This window comes from Drosophila nasuta, chromosome 2R (genome assembly GCF_023558535.2).
Source record: "Drosophila nasuta strain 15112-1781.00 chromosome 2R, ASM2355853v1, whole genome shotgun sequence".
Classification (NCBI taxonomy): Eukaryota; Metazoa; Arthropoda; class Insecta; order Diptera; family Drosophilidae; genus Drosophila; species Drosophila nasuta.
Window position 1 is genome coordinate 28,092,684 of NC_083456.1, and position 21,569 is coordinate 28,114,252.

The 21,569-nt window shown below is 39.2% G+C and overlaps 6 protein-coding genes across 7 annotated transcripts; 4 read left to right on the forward strand and 2 right to left on the reverse strand.

Annotated features, from left to right (window-relative positions):
• Positions 1 to 115: 115 nt before the first annotated feature.
• LOC132787498 (pseudouridylate synthase 1 homolog) lies at positions 116 to 1,725 on the forward strand. Its single transcript, XM_060794566.1, is given in 4 exon segments — positions 116 to 251; positions 316 to 801; positions 859 to 1,052; positions 1,054 to 1,725. Coding segments are annotated over 4 exon segments (1,392 nt in total). The 5' UTR covers positions 116 to 211.
• Positions 1,726 to 1,748: 23 nt separating this feature from the next.
• On the reverse strand, positions 1,749 to 4,150 carry LOC132787497 (signal recognition particle subunit SRP72). The gene is made up of 4 exons (XM_060794565.1): positions 3,952 to 4,150; positions 2,838 to 3,880; positions 2,008 to 2,690; positions 1,749 to 1,950 (listed from the first exon to the last, which is right to left on the reverse strand). Exons 1-4 carry the CDS (start codon positions 4,061 to 4,063, stop codon positions 1,821 to 1,823), a joined length of 1,968 nt encoding a protein of 655 aa, XP_060650548.1. The 5' UTR covers positions 4,064 to 4,150; the 3' UTR covers positions 1,749 to 1,820.
• A 13-nt stretch (positions 4,151 to 4,163) lies between these two features.
• LOC132787499 (septin-2) lies at positions 4,164 to 6,203 on the forward strand. 2 transcript variants are annotated; one of them, XM_060794567.1, is made up of 3 exons: positions 4,164 to 4,519; positions 4,604 to 4,906; positions 4,973 to 6,203. In XM_060794567.1, exons 2-3 carry the CDS (start codon positions 4,762 to 4,764, stop codon positions 6,082 to 6,084), a joined length of 1,257 nt encoding a protein of 418 aa, XP_060650550.1. In that variant the 5' UTR covers positions 4,164 to 4,519; positions 4,604 to 4,761; the 3' UTR covers positions 6,085 to 6,203. The 2 variants fall into 2 exon arrangements, with proteins under 2 accessions (XP_060650550.1, XP_060650551.1); XM_060794568.1 differs by having other exon boundaries at positions 4,792 to 4,906.
• A 164-nt stretch (positions 6,204 to 6,367) lies between these two features.
• On the forward strand, positions 6,368 to 8,393 carry LOC132784927 (septin-2). Its single transcript, XM_060790836.1, has 2 exons — positions 6,368 to 6,594; positions 7,061 to 8,393. The coding sequence occupies exons 1-2, from the start codon at positions 6,447 to 6,449 to the stop codon at positions 8,170 to 8,172; spliced, it is 1,260 nt and encodes a 419-aa protein (XP_060646819.1). The 5' UTR covers positions 6,368 to 6,446; the 3' UTR covers positions 8,173 to 8,393.
• Positions 8,394 to 8,755: 362 nt separating this feature from the next.
• Positions 8,756 to 13,308, forward strand: LOC132784926 (uncharacterized). Its single transcript, XM_060790835.1, has 7 exons — positions 8,756 to 9,159; positions 9,235 to 9,383; positions 10,162 to 11,077; positions 11,142 to 11,261; positions 11,895 to 12,059; positions 12,124 to 12,232; positions 12,294 to 13,308. The coding sequence occupies exons 1-7, from the start codon at positions 9,096 to 9,098 to the stop codon at positions 12,535 to 12,537; spliced, it is 1,767 nt and encodes a 588-aa protein (XP_060646818.1). The 5' UTR covers positions 8,756 to 9,095; the 3' UTR covers positions 12,538 to 13,308.
• A 1,850-nt stretch (positions 13,309 to 15,158) lies between these two features.
• LOC132785183 (uncharacterized) lies at positions 15,159 to 17,559 on the reverse strand (the record flags this gene model as incomplete). Its single annotated transcript, XM_060791175.1, has 2 exons — positions 17,404 to 17,559; positions 15,159 to 15,731 (listed from the first exon to the last, which is right to left on the reverse strand). Coding segments are annotated over exons 1-2 (729 nt in total), but the record flags the coding sequence as incomplete, so codon positions are not given.
• Positions 17,560 to 21,569: the final 4,010 nt, after the last annotated feature.

Consider the following 21,569-nt stretch of genomic DNA (forward strand, 5'->3'; position numbering starts at 1 on the left):
TTAGTAATTGGCAAATTTTTTTAATATTCGTATTTTTATCTAATATCTATAAACTTACTTAATTTTAAATCCATCTATTGTAGTGCACTATAGGGTTGTCAATGTTTCCATCATGCAACAGCTGTGTTGTATACAATAAGCGAGAGAGAAGCGCACGTGTAATTTGGAATTCGTTGGGTTTAACATTTACTGAATTAAATTAAATAAATTAATGCTGTTAAACCACATGCTAAGCAGCTACCGAAAGGCAGGTGAATTCCAATGACCTAAAGCCGAGTAATTAACAAATTATAAACTAATTTATGACTTCTACAGTTTGCCTAAAAACAAATTTTATTAGCCGGTCACGACACAAATCTTTTGCTGCTGCAATGAGCGAAGCCCTCGACAAATTGGAACAGGACGTATTGGCAAGAAAGGAGGCCAAGGAAGCTGAGAATAAAAATGTACAAGAAGCTAATCGTGTAAAGCGGACTTTAAAGCGTAAAAAGTGGGTGGACTGGAAGACACAAGATGACGAGGATGCGGCGAATGGCGTAAAACGTGCTCCTTTTGATCCTGCGGATCGCATCAAGCGCAAGAAGAGCGCCATACTGCTGAGCTATTGTGGGGCTAACTATTTTGGCATGCAACGCAATCCCGGAATGCAAACCATCGAGGAGGAACTGTTCAAGGTGATGCTTAAGCACAAATGGATCACCGAGGATTCCTTTGAGCAGGTGCAAATTGCGTGCTTTCAACGTGCTGCACGCACTGATAAAGGCGTCTCGGCGGCGCGTCAAGTGTGCTCAGTGAAGCTGCGTGAGTTTTAGATGCTTTTAATCTTGATTTGAGCTTATTGAATCTCCCAATTCGCAGCTGAGGAATTGAATTTAGAGGCATTCAATCAGGATTTGCCCGAGGAGATTCGTTTGTTCGGCGTGGAACGCGTTACCAAAGGCTTCAATGCCAAGGATCAGTGCAATGCACGTACTTACACTTACACATTACCCACTGTGGCATTTGCTTCAAGTTCTGAGGAAACGCCGCCGGATCAGGAGACGTATCGCATTCCCCCCGGAACTCACGGAAAAAGTCAGCGAAACACTCAAGCTTTTTGAGGGAACGAAAAATTTTCACAACTTTACGAGTAAAAAGTAAGTTGCACTGTTTAGACAAATTAAATTTTGGGAATTTATAACACATTTATGTACAGAAACTTTTTTAGATCCCTCCGCCAAGCGCTTCATCATGTCCTTCACATGCAGTACGCCATTCCAGAGTTCACAAGGAGTGGAATTCGTTACACTGAAAGTGAAGGGTCAGAGCTTTATGCTGCATCAGATACGAAAAATGGTTGGCTTAACTATTGCCATCGTGCGAGGTAACACAACGACGGCGACACTGGAGCGTGCGTTGACGGAGGAGCGTCTTGATTTACCCATGGCGCCTGGTCTGGGCCTCGTCTTGGATACAGTGCACTATGAGCGCTACAATGACCGATATGGCAAGGATGGCATTCATTCGCCACTCACCTGGGAGGCGCAGGAGCAGCAAGTGCGTGAGTTCATAGAGAAGTACATCTATGCGAATATCTACAAAACGGAAGCGGAGCAAAAGAATCTATTGGATTGGCTGAGTACTCTGCATTATCACTCGTACGACACGAGAAGGGAAGAGGCGACAACTGAAGCTGGCGGAAGTCAAAAGAAGAGTAGTAACGAGGATGATGATGGCGAGGAATAGTTAAAAGTAAACATAGTTATAGTTTTGAATTCAAGACCCATATTGTAATTTTTATAGCAATGCAACATATTGTATAAAATAAATGCGGCTAAAGTTTAGAAACGTCCGCCCTTCTTCTTCTTGTGTCCACCCTTGCGATGTTGTTGCCTGGGACCAGGAGTAGGCTCCTGATAGACTGGCGTCGCAGGCGAGTTCTTGCTCAAATTAGCGCGATTCGACATGTCGCTGTAAAAACAGAAATAAGTTAGCAAAGTCGTTGGCATAATTGTAACTTTTACTTACTATTGGTCAGCTGCACCCGTGGCCATGCCCTGGGAGCCCTTGATGACATCCTTGCCACGTGCGCCACCACGCTTCTTACGGAATCCTGTGCGCTCGTACTTGGGCAACCAACGTTCGGGATCAGGTCCGACTTCAGCATTATAGTTCTTGGGGAGTTTGCCTTTGCGCTTGCGATTGGCGCTCTTCTTCTCAGCTGCCGGTGTGCTCGGTGAGGGTTCGATTTTGGCATTGGCCGACTTCTTGGCCGCCTTGGTGGACATTACCCAATTGGCCGCCTCGAGTGCATCAATTTCCGAGGCAGTGGTCAAAGTTTCCAGTTTGGGCAAACGACGACTTATTTCCAACGCACGCTTGGGATTAAATTGCGCATAGGCAATAACAAGCTGAGCTAATACTTTCATGTCGTTGGGCTTTAGCTTGAGCAGCTCCTCCAACGAACTGGCCGCCGTCTCTGAGGCGCCACCACGCAAATGAAATTCGGCTGCTTGACGCCACATGTCCGACAAATCGCCGCTGCTGACATTGTTCTGCTTATACCATTCCACGGCCGACTTGAGCACGTCAGAAGCAGCGGGCTTGTTGTCAGTTCCTAGATAAAGCGAGACGAGTGCGGATACAACACCAGGCTTGTACTTGGCTTCGCCCAGCGACAGCAGCGTTTCAATAGCATCTTTGCGATTACCCTGTAAACAAACAATTTTAGTTCAAAAGTTGATCATCCAATAAATACAATTCTTAGTAAGGGAGAAGCTTGGAATATTTCTTCGTTACGTTCAGTTAAGACACATGTACCTTCAACCAATGGTTAACGAAGGCACTAAGTTGCTTACCTGCAGCAACTGCAGCTGAATGATGGCGAATTTGCTAACAAATGCATGAGTCTTGTTCGCGACCGCAAATTTCTGCAACTGCTCAATGGCATCCTTATGCTTCTTGTCCTTGGCCAGTTGACTGCAGCGTATTAGTAGAGCCTCAAACTCAACTTGTGGATAGCTAGTGACCAGTTTTTGTGTCAGTTGCTGCACTTGATCGCTGGCATTTGTATAAAGTGCCAACAGACAATTGTTTAAGGCAATAATTTGCTTTTGGCGCGACGTGAGCTTTGGCTCGCAAGCTTCTGCCATGGCAGCGCGTATTTTCTTCTTGGAATCAAAGACATTTTGATCCTTATTGATGACCACCGCATTATTGCTGGCCACCGCTACGAGAGCTGCATCCTTTGGCTTGTGACGCAAACACTCAGCGTAAATAACGCTGGCCTCCTTCAGCTTGCCCTGCTGCTGCAGACAATATGCCAACTGAACACGTATCACGTCCAGCTCCTCAAGTATTTCCTCCTCGCTGGCGCCCTCATCCTCGAGAAACTCGCGGCACAACTTCTCGCTAGTGCGCAACTTGCGTTCGGCTTCCACGAACTTTTGGCGATTAGATTGAATGCAAGCGCTATTGAAATATTGTTCGTAGGTGTCCTCAGGCACATCGGGCACTTCCTTTTCCTTGTCTAACGCCAAGTTTGCTGCTACTGCACTTAGATTGGTGCGACGTTCATCTTCATATTCATCGCTAGTATTCTTAATGATATCCTTATAGGCATCCAGACAGTCATCATAGCGCTCCAGGCGATACAGAATTTGAGTGCGCAACTCCTTGAGCTTGGGTGGCAGCGGTTGAGGTAAACCCGCATCATCGATGGTCTTCAGCGCTTGGAGTTGCTTGTTCAAGCGATACTCGCAGTAGGATTTCTCAAAGATCAACGATGTGCTGAGACGATTCTTCTCAATGAACTTATGAGCTTCGTCGAACTTGGACAGTTGCATGAGGCAGACAACTTTGCAGTGTAATGCCGTTTGGTCATCGGGAGCAACTCCTAAAACTGGGAGACACAAAAAAAAAACGTTTAGAGGGGGAATTTTTGCGACACATGCTCCACAAAAATTTACTTACTGCGATTAACGGCTTTAACGGCTTTGTCGAACTCCTGATTCTGGCCAAACTTGTGCACATCGGCGTAGGCCGCTTTAATAAGCGCCTCTTTTGGATTTGTGTCTTTCGACATAGTTTTAAAACAAAAATATTAGCACAAATTTAATATCAGACAGTGAACTTTCGCCTCGTTTGCAACTTTTTTGACAGCTGGACACATCAGCAACAGCGTGACCGCACCATGCTTACCAAAATATACTGTTGAAACGCCATCAATTATACCACATTGTGACCCGATAGTGTGACCGATATCGCAATAAAGGCAGTTCTGTTTGAAAATTATGATAAGCGACAGCTGCCGTTCATATTAAAGAAATAATAATTAAATATGTACATATATATAACTAAGTACATCTTCAGTTCCCAAGTAAAGCGAAAAACCCGAAAATTACACATTAATTGCCGTTGTTTCCGCAACAAAATGGCCGCTATAGTAGGCAGGTAGATAGGTGCCTTGCACCTTGTAAAATGTCGCGGAAGATAAGTTTTTGCATTGCAGCTGTCACAGAGATTAAAGAGGAGATGCTGGGTAAGTCCCTTGTGCAAATTATCTTCGTCCTTTCTCTTACCTGTTTCCTTATAAAAACTGCAACCTCTTGGCGAAATGATACAGTCTGCTGACAATCATTGAGCGTACAACAACTCCAAACAAAGTTTATTTAGCAATTATTCAATAAACCTAATTAAAGTGTTATAGTAAAATCATTAGACAACATTTTAACTTTAAACAAAAACAGCTCTAAGACCATCTTGTGTGAAATTGTTTCTAAAATGTCTGTAATTGATACTCCAAACAAAAAGGAACCAAATTTTCGATCGCTGAAACCGTCAGGACATGTGGGATTTGATAGTCTCCCTGATCAGTTGGTTAATAAAAGCGTTGAAAATGGATTTGTATTCAATATCATGTGCATAGGTAAGTTTGTGACATAATTATATGTGTCTCTATACACTTTAATTAATAATATTCCTTTAAATTTAGGCGAGACCGGTCTTGGCAAATCCACATTAATGGATACACTGTTTAATACCAGTTTCGAATCTACGCCGAGTCCTCACATATTGCCCAGTGTTAAATTAAAAGCGCACACTTATGAATTACAAGAAAGTAATGTTCGACTTAAACTGACGATCTGTGATACTGTTGGATATGGCGATCAGATCAACAAGGACGATTCTTTCAAAGCTGTTGTCGATTATCTCGACGTTCAGTTCGAGATCTATTTGCAGGAAGAATTAAAAATTAAGCGCTCACTTACAACGTGTCATGACAGTCGCATTCACATTTGTCTCTACTTTATCTGTCCAACGGGACACGGCTTAAAGTCTTTGGACTTGGTCTGCATGAAGAAGTTGGATAGCAAGGTTAATATTATCCCAGTGATTGCCAAAGCTGATACTATTTCGAAGGAGGAACTACAAAGATTCAAGGCCAAAATCATCCAGGAACTGAAGAGCAATGGTGTTCAGATCTATCATTTCCCCACAGACGACGAAACTGTTGCAGACACCAATAGCTTGATGAATGCGCATTTTCCCTTTGCTGTTGTTGGCAGCACTGAGTTTATTAAGGTGGGGAATAAACTCATCCGTGCTCGTCAGTATCCATGGGGTACTGTCCAAGTGGAGAATGAAAACCATTGCGATTTTGTGAAGCTACGAGAGATGCTCATTCGAACCAATATGGAAGATATGCGCGAGAAGACACACATAAAACATTATGAACTATATCGGCAGAAACGTTTAGAGCAGATGGGTTTTATTGATGTGGACAGCGAGAACAAGCCAGTTTCATTTCAACAAACGTTCGAGGTCAAGCGCTCCAATCATTTGGCTGAATTGCAATCTAAGGAAGAGAAAGTGCGCCAAATGTTTGTCCAGCGAGTAAAGGAAAAGGAAACGGAGCTCAAAGATAGCGAGAAAGATTTGCATTTGAAGTTCGAAAAGTTGAAGAATGATCATGCTGAGGAGAAACGTAAGCATGAAGAATCTCGCAAAGCTCTGGAAGAGGAATTTTTAGAATTTCAAAGGCGTAAGCAACAGGTGGCTGCCTCCCACAATACCATGACTCTGGGCAAAAGCAAGAAAAAATAGCAAACACATTGGCTATAAGCAATGTCTTCGAGTATTTTCTGCATTTTTATTATGATTAGCTTAATGCCATTTTTAATTTCATATAATACAACAACCAAATTATTTTAAATAAATGTATTTTCTTGCACAACGATAATGTTTTTTTTTTAAATTTAAAATTTGTATTTTATAGTGTGACCAACTTGGCGCAATTTGCTTTTAGAATAAAGACAGCCCTGTCATAGTCGTGCATTTTGCGCAATGCAACAGTATATTTGGTTATCCAAGATATGGCCACGCTGATTATATCAAGAAAATCACTCTCTGGCGACGCCTTTGCGAGCATCTCTTGTATCCGTGTTTTTTTGTGAAATTGTTGTAAAATGTCGGCTGAAGTTGATTTTGTAAACAAAAAGGAAATGCATTTACGCACTCTAAAGCAGTCGGGTCATGTAGGATTCGATAGTTTACCCGATCAATTGGTCAATAAAAGCGTTCAAAACGGATTCGTTTTCAACGTCATGTGTATAGGTGCGTATGTATGTGTGTATGCATATACACTTAAAGATTTGCTGACATGCGTGTGTATGTGTGGGTGCCCAGCGAGTGTGTGTATGCGGCATTGTCTATGTGTGCAATATGTGAATCAACGATGAGAAATATTTAGCTTGCTTCAGAGAGAAGTGCATTGCACACAACATTTTAAAGCAGAGCAACACTCCCTGAGTCACTTACATTTACACTCGCATACATATACTTATGCACGTGTATATGTGTGTGTACGTGTAAACATTGAAATCGTTGTAGAGTAGATTAATATGCAAAGTGTCTAGCAATCGATTTTCATCAATTGCTTTCTACAATTTCACCCTGACACAAATATTTATGCAGTGCCCAATTGAAGCCACTTGAGATCTCTCTAAGCATATCGCTTGAACCACATGTCTTGTCTAATATGGCCCCGATTTCACCCTCCTTAATTTTCCTTGAATTGCAGGCGAGACCGGGCTTGGCAAATCCACATTGATGGACACACTGTTCAACACCAGTTTCGAGTCCACGCCGAGCCCTCACACCTTACCCAGCGTTAAATTGAAGGCTCACACTTACGAACTACAAGAGAGTAACGTTCGACTTAAGCTGACGATTTGCGATACTGTCGGATATGGAGATCAGATTAACAAGGATGATTCTTTCAAGGCAGTCGTCGACTACATTGATGCCCAGTTCGAGAATTATTTGCAGGAAGAGCTCAAGATTAAACGATCGCTTGTTACATGTCATGACAGTCGCATACATATTTGCCTCTACTTTATCTGTCCAACGGGACACGGCTTGAAGTCTTTGGATTTGGTCTGCATGAAGAAGCTGGACAGTAAGGTTAACATTATCCCAGTGATTGCCAAAGCTGATACTATTTCCAAGGCGGAACTACAACGATTTAAGGCCAAGATCATCCAGGAACTCAATAGCAATGGCGTTCACATCTATCAGTTTCCTACTGACGACGAAACTGTTGCAGACACCAATAGTTTGATGAATGCGCATATTCCCTTTGCTGTTGTTGGCAGCACTGAGTTTATTAAGGTGGGCAATAAACTCATCCGTGCTCGTCAGTATCCCTGGGGTACCGTCCAAGTGGAGAACGAGACACATTGCGATTTTGTGAAGCTCCGAGAGATGCTTATTCGCACCAATATGGAAGATATGCGTGAGAAAACGCATACAAGACATTACGAACTCTATCGACAAAAGCGACTAGAGCAGATGGGCTTCAGTGATGTGGACAGCGAGAACAAGCCTGTCTCGTTCCAACAAACATTCGAAGCCAAGCGCTCCAATCATCTGGCTGAATTGCAGTCCAAGGAAGAGGAAGTGCGTCAGATGTTTGTGCAACGCGTTAAGGAAAAGGAGGCTGAGCTCAAGGACAGTGAGAAGGATTTGCATTTGAAGTTTGAGAAACTCAAGCGTGATCATGCTGAGGAAAAACGCAAACTTGAGGAATCTCGCAAAGCGCTGGAAGAGGACTACATCGATTTCCAGAGGCGCAAGCAGCAGTTGGCTACAGCTCATCATACACTGACGCTGGGCAAGAGCAAGAAGAAGTAGATGACGCATTGTAAAATGTCTTTGAACAATATCTTCGAGTATTTTGTGCGTTTTGCTTATTCCAAAGTAATTATTGCTTTTTTCATCTCGTTGTATTTCATTTATGCTATTAAGTTTACTTTAAATATTAACATATACACACCAACATACATACATAATACATATATGTATAATTATTTACAACTAACGAATAAACGAACTTAGTATTTTAAAAATAAAAACTGTTTCAATCAGCAGCGTTGCCATATGTTTTAAGGACCGATGAGTAGATGGTTAATTTGAGGTGCGTGAGCGAACTGACTCCAAACGGTTTTATTCAACGCTATAATTTTCCAACTGTCCTAATTTAACAAGATCGATTTAAATAACATTACTGTCTATAGTTAAAAAGGATACCAATCAAAACAATTCTTGTACAGGCGAATCTACTTATAAATTTGTGTTTTAAGAATAAATAGCCGGCTTAGTAGCGTTGCCACAATTACAAAAAAATTCTTGCATTGATTAACAGTTGTAAATATTGTGGTATATGTTTTGCTAAGCACCTTGGTATTTTTTGAAGTAAATCATGCGGTCACACTTCTGCTATTGCGATTCACTTGCAGTTCTGTAAAATAAATGAAAACGCAATAATAGGCATACAGAAACATTAAAGAGCCAATAAATTAAAAGCAATAGCAAACGCAAGCTAGCTAAAATAGTTCTACCATCTCGTGTAGTTTTCAACGTGGCTGTGAGATCGCTGTGAAATCCAATTAGAATTTTGTGTTTTGTGAGTGTTTTTTTTTGTTTTTCTTTCTTGGGGCGGGGGTTGCTACGAGTGTTGAGGAGAGTGTTACAAAAGTGGTTTTTCATTATATGCGGAAAGTGTCGGATATTCCAGACCCCTATATTACTACTACCAATTTTATTGCTTTGCAAAAATGCTTAGCATGAGCAATAGAGTGCTAGAAATAATTTCAGTGATATGCGTTCTTTTCCATACAGGTAAACAAACAAAACATGAATAATGCTAATGAAAACTTACAATAATTGTGGATAATATTTTTCACCCCGTTTCAGTTAATTGTAAGCACGTTGTTATAACGGCACCTAAACATATCCTACTTGGATCGACTGTGAACGTATCGGCCACACTCTACGATGGCAATAAAGTGGCCGAAAAGGGCACCTACAAATTTGCGTGGAAGGCGAGCGGTGGCCAAAAAGAGGTAAACAAGTCAACAGTAAATAACAATAATAGCAAAAGAAAGCGTCGATTTTGCCATAAAGTCATACAAACACAACCCGCTTAACATGAACAACAATCTAATTGTTATGACTAATTGTGCACACACATATGCAAAAAGGGGGACAAAGCACTCGACGTGATTGTCGCAACGAACTTTTTATGCCCTATACCTGTTCTATATATTTCTCTTTTTGCTATGATAAAAAAGAAAAATAGGAAAGCTGTAGTCGACTCTAAGATACCATCTAATAGCATCTAAATTTAGTGTTTTAGATTCCGAATCTTAAAAAAATGAGTTAAAACAATTTTTACAAACTCAATAGTAAAATAATTTCCAGCATATTTCGAAGACGGAAATACTTCCACTTTTATTCATATTACAATAACTTATGTTGTATGCATTGTATGGCATTATCTTCTAAAGCTTGATGCAAATACATTCAAATGTAATGCACATGTATATTCCCTCGGTATTTCCCCAGCGCTATTTATAGCAAAACGCTTTAATTGACATCTATTCACTCGATATATCGCATTTACAATGCAAATTCTGCGTCACTTGATAGGCTTGTTTGGTTTTTGTTGGTGCCTGGCACGTTTTGACAGCCTTTTCCCAAAGGTATTATGCGCTCAGTGGACTCGACAAGATCAATTAATTTAATGCGCCGTCGCAAATACTGGTTCTCCGCTAATTAAACTGCGTCACATCAAAATTAATGAATACATATTTGCTCTTGTTGTCTTCTTTGAAAATTCAGGAATTCGCGATCTCTGAACCGATCAGCAATTGGACTGTAAAATATCCCAGGGATGCATCAAAACTCGGGACTCATCGTTTGGAAGTCACCGTTTACGAGGAATACATCGTGTGGTTTTCAGTTGCTCAAGCTGAACAAAACTTCGAACTCGTCGATTCGCTGACGGGCAGCTTGCAGTTGATACAGCATGAAAAGGTGCGCCAGGAGGATTTTGTGTCCACACAGGAAATAGTAAATCACCGCATTGATCTGTGGCCGGCTGATTATAATTTTTTAGAGGAGAATAACTACTATGTCAATACCTATTGGTTCCAAAATTGTACATATCTGGGCATGTCGCATGCCTATGAATATCAAGCAATATACCCCGAGGCTAATCAATACTATAACATTGGAGTTTTGGTTGTTGCCTCACCCAATGCCCCGCCAGAGCCCACAACATCAACGACAACCACAACAACGACGACGACGACGACGACAACTACCACTACAACAACTACAACTTCTACTACCTCGACGACAACGCCCGCAACAACAACAACGTCGACTACTCCCGCGTCAACCACAACAACACTAGCCACAACCACACATCCAGCTACAACAACAACAACAAAGCCAACAACGACAACAAAGCCAAATCAATCGCGTCGTCGCAGACGTGACTTGAACCAAACAATGCACGCAAATGCCGCATTGCTTGGTTTGAATTTATCAGTTGCCAAACAAAAACAACTCGAGAGCAACAACAACACTGCTGATGCCAACTCATCCATTGCTTTAATAAATCCCTTGGGCGTGCGTAAGATTCAGCTTTTGCCAGCTCCGGCGCCGCCTTTCAATTGCATCGATGGCAACGTGATTGCTAAAGATGCAAACAACACTTATGGCGTTTTCCAACATCGTATTATCTCCAAAAGTGAGTACTAAAATAAATATTTAGTTAACCACATAAAAGCATATTATAATTTAATAATTTTTAGCACCCATTTCCAATTTTGGCACCACTGGCAAGAATTGGGTGGAGCACTGGAAGCTTACGGAACTCAAAGTAAATTTCAAGGGCTCTCCGCCTTTCGAATACTGCACATTGGCGTTTAATGGTATGTACTAACAGTGCTATAATTATTAGAGTTGGGAACATGTTTGAATGGTTTGTGTCTTCTAGTTGTGCTGAAAGAAAATCATACTTCAGTGCCTATCTCATAATAATCCGTGTTGGGATCAATTTTAAATAGTATAAGATAGAATCGTGGGTAATCCGTTTCATTAAAAAAGCCGTAAATCGCTTAACATTTGAGTTCTTTGATAATGCAGTCAGTGAGTAAAGACAAATCGTCTACGCCCCCTTATACTCTTCCCTAGGCGGTGTCAGAAAGCTTTTTACTAGAATGAGATATCAGTAGTTGCGCGGATTTACAAAACATCAACTATCTCAAGATTTGGTTATATTGTTTTTTGTATAAATAATTGCATTTAAATTATTTATTAAGTACATGTTTTAGATTGTGAGGGATGTAATAAAGGTCTTAAGAAAAATATTTTTATTGCATTGTAAAAATATCTAGAAGGTTATTTGTTAAAACATTGGGAAAAGAGATGATGGGTTGGTATTGGTTTGTTGATAAGTGACAGTCATATAACATCGATATGATTCTGTATATTAAGTTTTTCATTTGATGAATTGATGTATGTTATTTTGTTGTTAACTTAATTCCATTGTATTCACTTTGCAGCACCTTACAATGCCACAGGCAACGAGACGTGCAGCCCATATATTAAGCAAGACCAAAACGAAATTGACTTTAGGCGCTACTATGTAGAGAGCCGGGCCATATTGTTTTTCATACGCAACGAAGTTTCGGAGACTGTCAATCAGGTCACCGTCAATATCTATGAAGGTAAGAGCTTTAATACGCTTCGCTTTAATATGGTTTTAACTTCATTTTTTTGTTTATGCTTTAGCCAAACGACAGTCACAACTCTCAGTGGTAGTTGTGCCCATTGCTTGCACTCTCGTCGCCGTTTGTCTAGTCATCTTTGGCGCTGCATACTATATTCAAAGTGGCAATCGGTGAGTTTTTCGCGAGTTTCCATTTCAGAAAGTATTGATTTAAAATATTTTTTTACTTAAGGTTTAATGTGGAGGTGGCTGATTTCAATTTCGGTGACACGCAATCGGTGGACATGGAATACAAGACATTCCAGCAGCGATTGATTGACAGCATACGCGATGCGTGGCCATGGCCCAGGTGGCGTCGCTATTCACAGTCTAGCACGGATCTCATTGCCGATCAGCCATCATCACGTGAAGGCGGTGGATTTGGCGATAATGCTGGCGAAGTGGACAGCAGTTTGCGCTACAATACGTTCAATTAATTACTCTTATTGCGATCGCTATTGTACCATTATTTGTTATATAATCGTATCATTTAACCGATTTAATTTAATTTAATTTACTAGTCGTAAGTTATCAAATTTGATTTTTGAAGCGGTGAGTTTCGTACTTTTTACGTCATTTGCATATTATAAAATATGGTTATTTTGGTAGTGTGCTTCACAATCTCTTATTCATTTTATACTTTATATTTTTTGTTACCTTGTTGCCCCTTAACTTGTCTTTAACAATCCTTCTCACACATCAAAAAACGCACACTTAACATGCTCACCAAAATTGTCAAAAAAAAAACAAACAAAAAAATTGACATTTCATTTATTGAAAGCAAATGAAGAAAAAGTCTATGGACACAGCTGATATTCTCATAAAATGTTGTAAAAGACTGTCTTTGTTCTAAAAAAAGCAACAAGAAAAAGCAAGTAAGCGAACTTACTGCTACAAAATTGTTTGTATCAAGTCAAAGCATTGAATGATTGTATGCAATATAAGGGCAAATCCCCTCAAGCTCTCGAAAAACTATAAGACAAAGATACACGAAATATTATACATAACAAAACACCTACATACATACAAGCAACAAAAAAACGCAAAATATAATATATTCATTGTGATAGAACTAACAGTATATTTGTATGTTTCAAACAAAAAAAATAAGAAGAACACGGTCGAGACGAAAAAACTAAATTATTATAATACCACATGGTTTGTGCCGATGAAAATAAAAATTCTTAATAGAATGACATACAAGTAAATACTTATATGTGAACATATAAAAATCGTTTATGATATTTCTGTTTCAATTAGTATGTAATTGTAAATAATTTCAGCATTAACGAATCATGTTGTCTGCTAGCATGGACTGCTGACAGTTGAAGACTCAACCATAACCTCAGTCAGAGAGCTGCGATTGGAATTCGAGAGCGATTGCCTATGCTTGTGATTTTATTATAAGCCGCTTCCTAGGATTCCTGGCATGAATGTTCTACCATCGTCTCTAATTAAACATCAAAGTCAACACCATGTTATATATAAAGATGAAAAAACATGGAAAATATGTGGCCGATAATCAATTTATTGAAATTAGTGTGTATTTCAATTTTATTCCAAAATCCACATATGTATTTTATTTTTATACTTTTTGTTCATATGTGACAGATCTCAAAAATGTTGGAAAGGGAAATAAGTTTGGAATAGGAAGATTGGGTATTAATGGTGGAAGAGGAGGCACGGTTGATAGAACCGGTGGTGGTGGTAATAGGGGAGGGAAAGGTAAAGCCAAATTAGGGGGTTGCAATAAAGGAAATACAGGTGGGGGAGGGAATATTGGTAAAGGTGCTGGAATTATTAAAGGTGGTCGAGGTAATCGGTGATGGTGAGTGTGGTGGTGATTATGGTGATGGTGTGAATTGGAAGGTGTAGTAGACGTTATAAATTCTGTAGTTGTTACGGTAGAAGTTGGTGTTGTAGATTCTGTAGTTGTTACCGTAGAAGTTGGTGTTGTAGATTCTGTAGTTGTTACGGTAGACGTTGGTGTTGTAGATTCTGTAGTTGTTACGGTAGATGTTGGTGTTGTAGATTCAGTAGTTGTTACGGTAGAAGTTGGTGTTGTAGATTCTGTAGTTGTTACTGTAGACGTTGGTGTTGTAGATTCTGTAGTTGTTACCGTAGAAGTTGGTGTTGTAGATTCTGTAGTTGTTACGGTAGAAGTTGGTGTTGTAGATTCTGTGGTTGTTACCGTAGAAATTGGTGTTGTAGATTCTGTAGTTGTTACGGTAGAAGTTGGTGTTGTAGATTCTGTAGTTGTTACTGTAGAAGTTGGTGTTGTAGATTCAGTACTTGTTATGGTAGAAGTTGGTGTTGTAGATTCAGTAGTTGTTTCGGTAGACGTTGGTGTTGTAGATTCTGTAGTTGTTACGGTAGATGTTGGTGTTGTAGATTCAGTAGTTGTTACGGTAGAAGTTGGTGTTGTAGATTCTGTAGTTGTTACGGTAGACGTTGGTGTTGTAGATTCTGTAGTTGTTACCGTAGAAGTTGGTGTTGTAGATTCTGTAGTTGTTACGGTAGAAGTTGGTGTTGTAGATTCAGTAGTTGTTACGGTAGATGTTGGTGTTGTAGATTCTGTAGTTGTTACGGTGGAAGTTGGTGTTGTAGATTCTGTAGTTGTTACGGTAGAAGTTGGTGTTGTAGAGTCTGTAGTTGTTACGGTAGACGTTGGTGTTGTAGATTCTGTAGTTGTTACCGTAGAAGTTGGTGTTGTAGACTCTGTAGTTGTTACGGTGGAGGTTGGTGTTGTAGATTCAGTAGTTGTTACGGTAGACGTTGGTGTTGTAGATTCTGTAGTTGTTACGGTGGAAGTTGGTGTTGTAGATTCTGTAGTTGTTACGGTAGAAGTTGGTGTTGTAGATTCTGTAGTTGTAATTGTAGAAGTTGGTGTTGTAGATTCTGTAGTTGTTACGGTGGAAGTTGGTGTTGTAGATTCTGTAGTTGTTACGGTAGAAGTTGGTGTTGTAGATTCTGTAGTTGTTACGGTAGAAGTTGGTGTTGTAGATTCTGTAGTTGTTACGGTAGAAGTTGGTGTTGTAGATTCTGTAGTTGTAATTGTAGAAGTTGGTGTTGTAGATTCTGTAGTTGTTACGGTAGAAGTTGGTGTTGTAGAGTCTGTAGTTGTTACGGTAGACGTTGGTGTTGTAGATTCTGTAGTTGTTACCGTAGAAGTTGGTGTTGTAGACTCTGTAGTTGTTACGGTGGAGGTTGGTGTTGTAGATTCAGTAGTTGTTACGGTAGATGTTGGTGTTGTAGATTCTGTAGTTGTTACGGTGGAAGTTGGTGTTGTAGATTCTGTAGTTGTTACGGTAGAAGTTGGTGTTGTAGATTCTGTAGTTGTAATTGTAGAAGTTGGTGTTGTAGATTCTGTAGTTGTTACGGTGGAAGTTGGTGTTGTAGATTCTGTAGTTGTTACGGTAGAAGTTGGTGTTGTAGATTCTGTAGTTGTTACGGTAGAAGTTGGTGTTGTAGATTCTGTAGTTGTTACGGTAGAAGTTGGTGTTGTAGATTCTGTAGTTGTAATTGTAGAAGTTGGTGTTGTAGATTCTGTAGTTGTTACCGTAGAAGTTGGTGTTGTAGATTCTGTAGTTGTTACGGTAGAAGTTGGTGTTGTAGATTCAGTAGTTGTTACGGTAGATGTTGGTGTTGTAGATTCTGTAGTTGTTACGGTGGAAGTTGGTGTTGTAGATTCTGTAGTTGTTACGGTAGAAGTTGGTGTTGTAGAGTCTGTAGTTGTTACGGTAGACGTTGGTGTTGTAGATTCTGTAGTTGTTACGGTAGAAGTTGGTGTTGTAGATTCTGTAGTTGTAATTGTAGAAGTTGGTGTTGTAGATTCTGTAGTTGTTACGGTAGAAGTTGGTGTTGTAGATTCTGTAGTTGTTACGGTAGAAGTTGGTGTTGTAGATTCTGTAGTTGTAATTGTAGAAGTTGGTGTTGTAGATTCTGTAGTTGTTACCGTAGAAGTTGGTGTTGTAGATTCTGTAGTTGTTACGGTAGAAGTTGGTGTTGTAGATTCAGTAGTTGTTACGGTAGATGTTGGTGTTGTAGATTCTGTAGTTGTTACGGTGGAAGTTGGTGTTGTAGATTCTGTAGTTGTTACGGTAGAAGTTGGTGTTGTAGAGTCTGTAGTTGTTACGGTAGACGTTGGTGTTGTAGATTCTGTAGTTGTTACCGTAGAAGTTGGTGTTGTAGACTCTGTAGTTGTTACGGTGGAGGTTGGTGTTGTAGATTCAGTAGTTGTTACGGTAGATGTTGGTGTTGTAGATTCTGTAGTTGTTACGGTGGAAGTTGGTGTTGTAGATTCTGTAGTTGTTACGGTAGAAGTTGGTGTTGTAGATTCTGTAGTTGTAATTGTAGAAGTTGGTGTTGTAGATTCTGTAGTTGTTACGGTAGAAGTTGGTGTTGTAGATTCTGTAGTTGTTACGGTGGAAGTTGGTGTTGAAGATTCTGTAGTTGCTACGGTAGAAGTTGGTGTTGTAGATTCAGTAGTTGTTACGGTAGAAGTTGGTGTTGTAGATTCTGTAGTTGTAATTGTAGAAGTTGGTGTTGTAGATTCTGTAGTTGTTACCGTAGAAGTTGGTGTTGTAGATTCTTTAGTTGTTACGGTAGAAGTTGGTGTTGTAGATTCAGTAGTTGTTACGGTAGATGTTGGTGTTGTAGATTCTGTAGTTGTTACGGTGGAAGTTGGTGTTGTAGATTCTGTAGTTGTTACGGTAGAAGTTGGTGTTGTAGAGTCTGTAGTTGTTACGGTAGACGTTGGTGTTGTAGATTCTGTAGTTGTTACCGTAGAAGTTGCTGTTGTAGACTCTGTAGTTGTTACGGTGGAGGTTGGTGTTGTAGATTCAGTAGTTGTTACGGTAGATGTTGGTGTTGTAGATTCTGTAGTTGTTACGGTGGAAGTTGGTGTTGTAGATTCTGTAGTTGTTACGGTAGAAGTTGGTGTTGTAGATTCTGTGGTTGTAATTGTAGAAGTTGGTGTTGTAGATTCTGTAGTTGTTAATGTAGAAGTTGGTGTTGTAGCGGTACATATTGGCAGCAAGGGATATGTTTCACACAATGATAACGTAGAAGATATTGTTGGTGTTGTGGATTCTGTAGTTGTTACGGTGGAGGTTGGTGTTGTAGATTCTGTAGTTGTAATTGTAGAAGTTGGTGTCGTAGACTCTGTAGTTGTTACGGTAGGAGTTGGTGTTGTAGATTCTGTAGTTGTAATTGTAGAAGTTGGTGTTGTAGATTCTGTAGTTGTAATGGTAGAAGTTGGTGTCGTAGCGGTACATATTGGCAGCAAGGGATCTGTTTCACACAATGATAATGTAGAAGATATTGTTGGTGTTGTGGATTCGGAAGTTGTTTCTGTTGGAGTTTGTGTGGTAGAAGTTGGTGTGGTAGCTTCTGTTGTAGTTGCTGTAGAAGTTGGTGTTGTCGCTGCTGTGGTTGTTATTGTCGAAGTAGAAGAACATACTGGCAAGTTTGGGTAGAAATCACACAATGTTGTAATACATGAATCCCAAAAGGGGAATAAATCACAAAAATTCTGCGTGGTTGCCACTTGTTGTTCTGTCGTTGTTTCAGCTGTAATTTGTCTTGCATAATTTGAAAAATCTTTGGACATGTCTGCAGCCATGGCTTCGCAAAATACCAGGACTATAAGAATCCTGAAAGGCTAAATACGGTTTCGATAGCTTTTATAACTAAACAAAATAGAATAGAGAAATTCTTACCATGTTGAGTTCTTTTTAAGCACTATCTGTTTTTCCTAATTCTCACCTATTTATATGAATAAGGCAGCATTCCTTGCTTTCATTATCGTTATTTGTAATCATAAATTTCAGTAATGCGTTTACAAAAATGTCATTTGGAGCTCTAATGGAACTTTCTTTATCTTAATTTGAACAAGTGGCAAAGTAAGCCACAGTCCAGTAAGCTCGACTGTAGTATACCCGCTATCCAATTTCAACAAAAGCAAAATTTTGAAATTAAAGTTACCATAACATAGAATGCAAAATATACCAGATTATTAACCAAAGCAATTAAGATATTAGAGGTATAAAAATACAGTTGTTATTATTATTATTATTATTATTGCAACAATTACACGTTCTGTAAGAAATTATAGTTTTATCGATGGTCTTGGAGACCTTGATGCTCATAATTACATGCAATTAGACAGACTGACGAACGGGCGGATAGACGGACATGACTAAATCGCCTCGGCTGTTGACGCTGATTAAGCATATATGTATATTCTTTTTGGGGTCGATGATGTCTCCCTCTGCTTGTTATAAACATTTTCTGTAGGCACAAAGTTATAATACCCGTCTACCCTAAGAGTAGCGGGTATAAAAATGCTTTCAACGCACTATGGTCCAAAAGCCCATATTTTTGGCATAAACTCTAAAAATGGACCTAAGATTCTGAAAATTTACACAAATATCTGGGAGAGAAAGATAGAATTTCGAAAAAAATGTTGTGTCAATTTGACCGCGCCTTCCCACCGCTCCCATATAACCCGATATCAACAAAATTACACATATGTCGCATATATTTTTAAAAATTGTAGAAATCAAAATGTTATTATTTTAAATATTATTATAAACAGTTTAACATACCATAAAGCTAAATTTTTGGTGCCATCATTTTTTTAAGAGTAAATTTCCTATTTTTCTGAGCACAATTCTTACTTTATTTCTGGTTTCTATACAGAAATGAGGATTTATTTATTCGTCTTATGTACAACCCCGAAATCAAAACAAATTAAAAAGCCATTATGCATTTATAAATTTTATTTTTATCATTATATTATTATTATTATAATTAAACTAAGTTTCATACTCATATCTTCGTCAAAAATAATATTGTCTAAGCAAAAAAAATCGTCTTCGTCTGCCTCTCCATCCTGTTTTCCTGTCATATTCAATTCTCGATCTGGAAATTCGAATGGAGCAATAACTTCTTTTGGAAGAGGTCTTTTTGGGTTCTTTTTTCCCTTTCTTTTAAAGAAATTGTTGAGAGAAATGGGTCGGAAGAGTCTAATGCTCGAGGAAAGACGTCTTTTATATTTGTTAATCGGCTCCATTTTTTTGGCATGAGACTTTCTATCGCTCTTATATAATTTATTTCGCGCTTCAGATGCGTTTTCTCCAAGGACACCAACTGGAACAATAAACTGGTTCATAATTTGGTGTCCATGTACTAATATTTTATGTACTGTTGGGGACATTGGGTACCAAAAATACAGTTCCATATATAAATGAAAAGTATTGTTACAAAAAGATTTGAATTTTTCAGAGTCAATAATGTGCTCAGAAGAAATAGATATTAGAATAATATAAAAATTATAGATGAGTTTATAGTCCAAATCTAAAATAGCCGAAAATATTTTACTATTTGAGAATGCTCGTCTCGCGGTATTTCCGTCATTGCTATTACGATTTTGTTTTGGTGTGACTACATTAAGGCCAAGCTCAGACCACAACTTCTATTGAATCCTTTTTTTACGCAAAGATACCTTAAGCTTTTCATCTCCTTTAACATTTCTGTACTTCAATTCTATAGGAAATTCTCAGCGCAAACTCCATAAACCTTATCCATGCATGAAGCGAACTCACTCCATATTTTAAATTCTCTGATCTTACATAAAAAATTGGCGAGTTAATGTCTTTTGTTTTAAGCAATTGAGTAGGCTTCGCTCCACATAATGGACATGACTGGCACGAATTGGTTCCGGTTACAATGTTTAAGACCTTACCATCGATTAAAGACATATGAGTTTGGTATTTCACGGATATTATATTGCTTTTGTAGCTGTAAGATAATACGTTTAAATTTTTTTTATTTCCACGTCCAGATTTTTTTTTCCTTTAATATTAGTGCAGTACTTTCCTTCACGAACTCAATTTTTAAAGGTCGACAAAATCTCACTGACTGTGGAGTCCTGTTAATCCATATAACCCGATGATTCTGATCTATTAGCTTTAACGTTATGACTGTGGTACTGTCGAGCTGTACAGCTCGCCGCATATGCATCTTGCAATGCAAGAGGAAGTCTTGGATATTTGGCTAGATGCAACAGAATGTACCTTAATTGTGAGCTATGGGGGCGATGGCTCTACTGGGCACAGCGCGTATAAGCAACGATTTGTCGGCCTAGATCATTCGCCTTTTGCCAAAAATATGGGCTTTTGAACCATAGTGCATTGTCTATAATTAAACATCAAAGTCCAACACGATCTTATGCATAAAGATGGAAAATTTGTGGCCGATAATCAATTCATTGAAATTAGAGTGTGCTTCAATTTTATTTCAAAATCAATATATTTTATTTTTAAATCTTTTGTTCATATGGGACAGATCTCAAAAATGTTGGAAAAGGAAATAAGTTTGGAATAGGAAGATTGGGAAAACCTGGTATTATTGGTGGAAGAGGAGGCAAAGTTGATAGAACCGGTGGTGGTGGTAATATGGGTGGGAAAGGTAAACCAAAATTAGGAGGTTGCAATAAAGGAAATACAGGTGGGGGAGGGAATATTGGTAAAGGTGCTGGAATTATTAAAGGTGGTCGAGGTAATCGGTGATGGTGAGTGTGGTGGTGATTATGGTGATGGTGTGAATTGGAAGGTGTAGTAGACGTTATGGATTCTGTAGTTGTTACGGTAGAAGTTGGTGTTGTAGATTCTGTAGGTGTAACGGTAGAAGTTGGTGTTGTAGATTCTGTAGTTGTTACGGTAGAAGTTGGTGTTGTAGATTCTGTAGTTGTAATTGTAGAAGTTGGTGTTGTAGATTCTGTGGTTGTTACGGTAGAAGTTGGTGTTGCAGTTTCTGTAGTTGTTACGGTAGAAATTGATGTTGTAGATTCTGTGGTTGTTACAGTAGAAGTTGGTGTTGTAGATTCTGTAGTTGTTACGGTAGAAGCTGGCGTTGTAGATTCTGTGGCTGTTACGGTAGAGGTTGGTGTTGTAGATTCTGTAGTTGTTACTGTAGAAGTTGGTGTTGTAGATTCAGTACTTGTTATGGTAGAAGTTGGTGTTGTAGATTCAGTACTTGTTACGGTAGAAGTTGGTGTTGTAGATTCAGTACTTGTTACGGTAGAAGTTGGTGTTGTAGATTCAGTAGTTGTTACGGTAGTTGTTGGTGTTGTAGGTTCAGTAGTTGTTGCGGTAGAAGTTGGTGTGGTAGATTTTGTAGTTGTTACGGTAGAAGTTGGTGTTGTCGATTCAGTAGTTGTTACGGTAGAAGTTGGTGTTGTAGATTTTGTAGTTGTTTCGGTGGATGCGGGTGTTGTGGCTTCTGTGATTGTAGTGACAGGAGTGGATGTTGTAGAAACCGTGGTTGTGGTTGGTGTTGTAGAATGTGTAGTTGTAATTGTTGAAGTAGAAGAACATATAGGCAATTCTGGAAATAGTTCACACAATGATAACGTAGTTGATATTGTTGGTGTTGTGGATTCTGTGGTTGTAGTGGTTGGAGTGGA

Bases quoted from the DNA above. Each gene is read 5' to 3' on its own strand.
- LOC132784927 (XM_060790836.1), top strand. From the start codon at position 6,447: ATGTCGGCTGAAGTTGATTTTGTAAACAAAAAGGAAATGCATTTACGC. The intron at 6,595-7,060 runs GTGCGTATGTAT...CTTGAATTGCAG, and splicing joins TTTCAACGTCATGTGTATAG to GCGAGACCGGGCTTGGCAAA.
- LOC132787499 (XM_060794567.1), top strand. From the start codon at position 4,762: ATGTCTGTAATTGATACTCCAAACAAAAAGGAACCAAATTTTCGATCG. The intron at 4,907-4,972 runs GTAAGTTTGTGA...CTTTAAATTTAG, and splicing joins ATTCAATATCATGTGCATAG to GCGAGACCGGTCTTGGCAAA.
- LOC132787497 (XM_060794565.1), bottom strand. From the start codon at position 4,063: ATGTCGAAAGACACAAATCCAAAAGAGGCGCTTATTAAAGCGGCCTAC. The intron at 2,691-2,837 runs GTAAGCAACTTA...GTTTGTTTACAG, and splicing joins TTCAGCTGCAGTTGCTGCAG to GGTAATCGCAAAGATGCTAT. The intron at 1,951-2,007 runs GTAAGTAAAAGT...CTGTTTTTACAG, and splicing joins ACGGGTGCAGCTGACCAATA to CGACATGTCGAATCGCGCTA.
- LOC132784926 (XM_060790835.1), top strand. From the start codon at position 9,096: ATGCTTAGCATGAGCAATAGAGTGCTAGAAATAATTTCAGTGATATGC. The intron at 9,160-9,234 runs GTAAACAAACAA...ACCCCGTTTCAG, and splicing joins ATGCGTTCTTTTCCATACAG to TTAATTGTAAGCACGTTGTT. The intron at 11,262-11,894 runs GTATGTACTAAC...TTCACTTTGCAG, and splicing joins CTGCACATTGGCGTTTAATG to CACCTTACAATGCCACAGGC.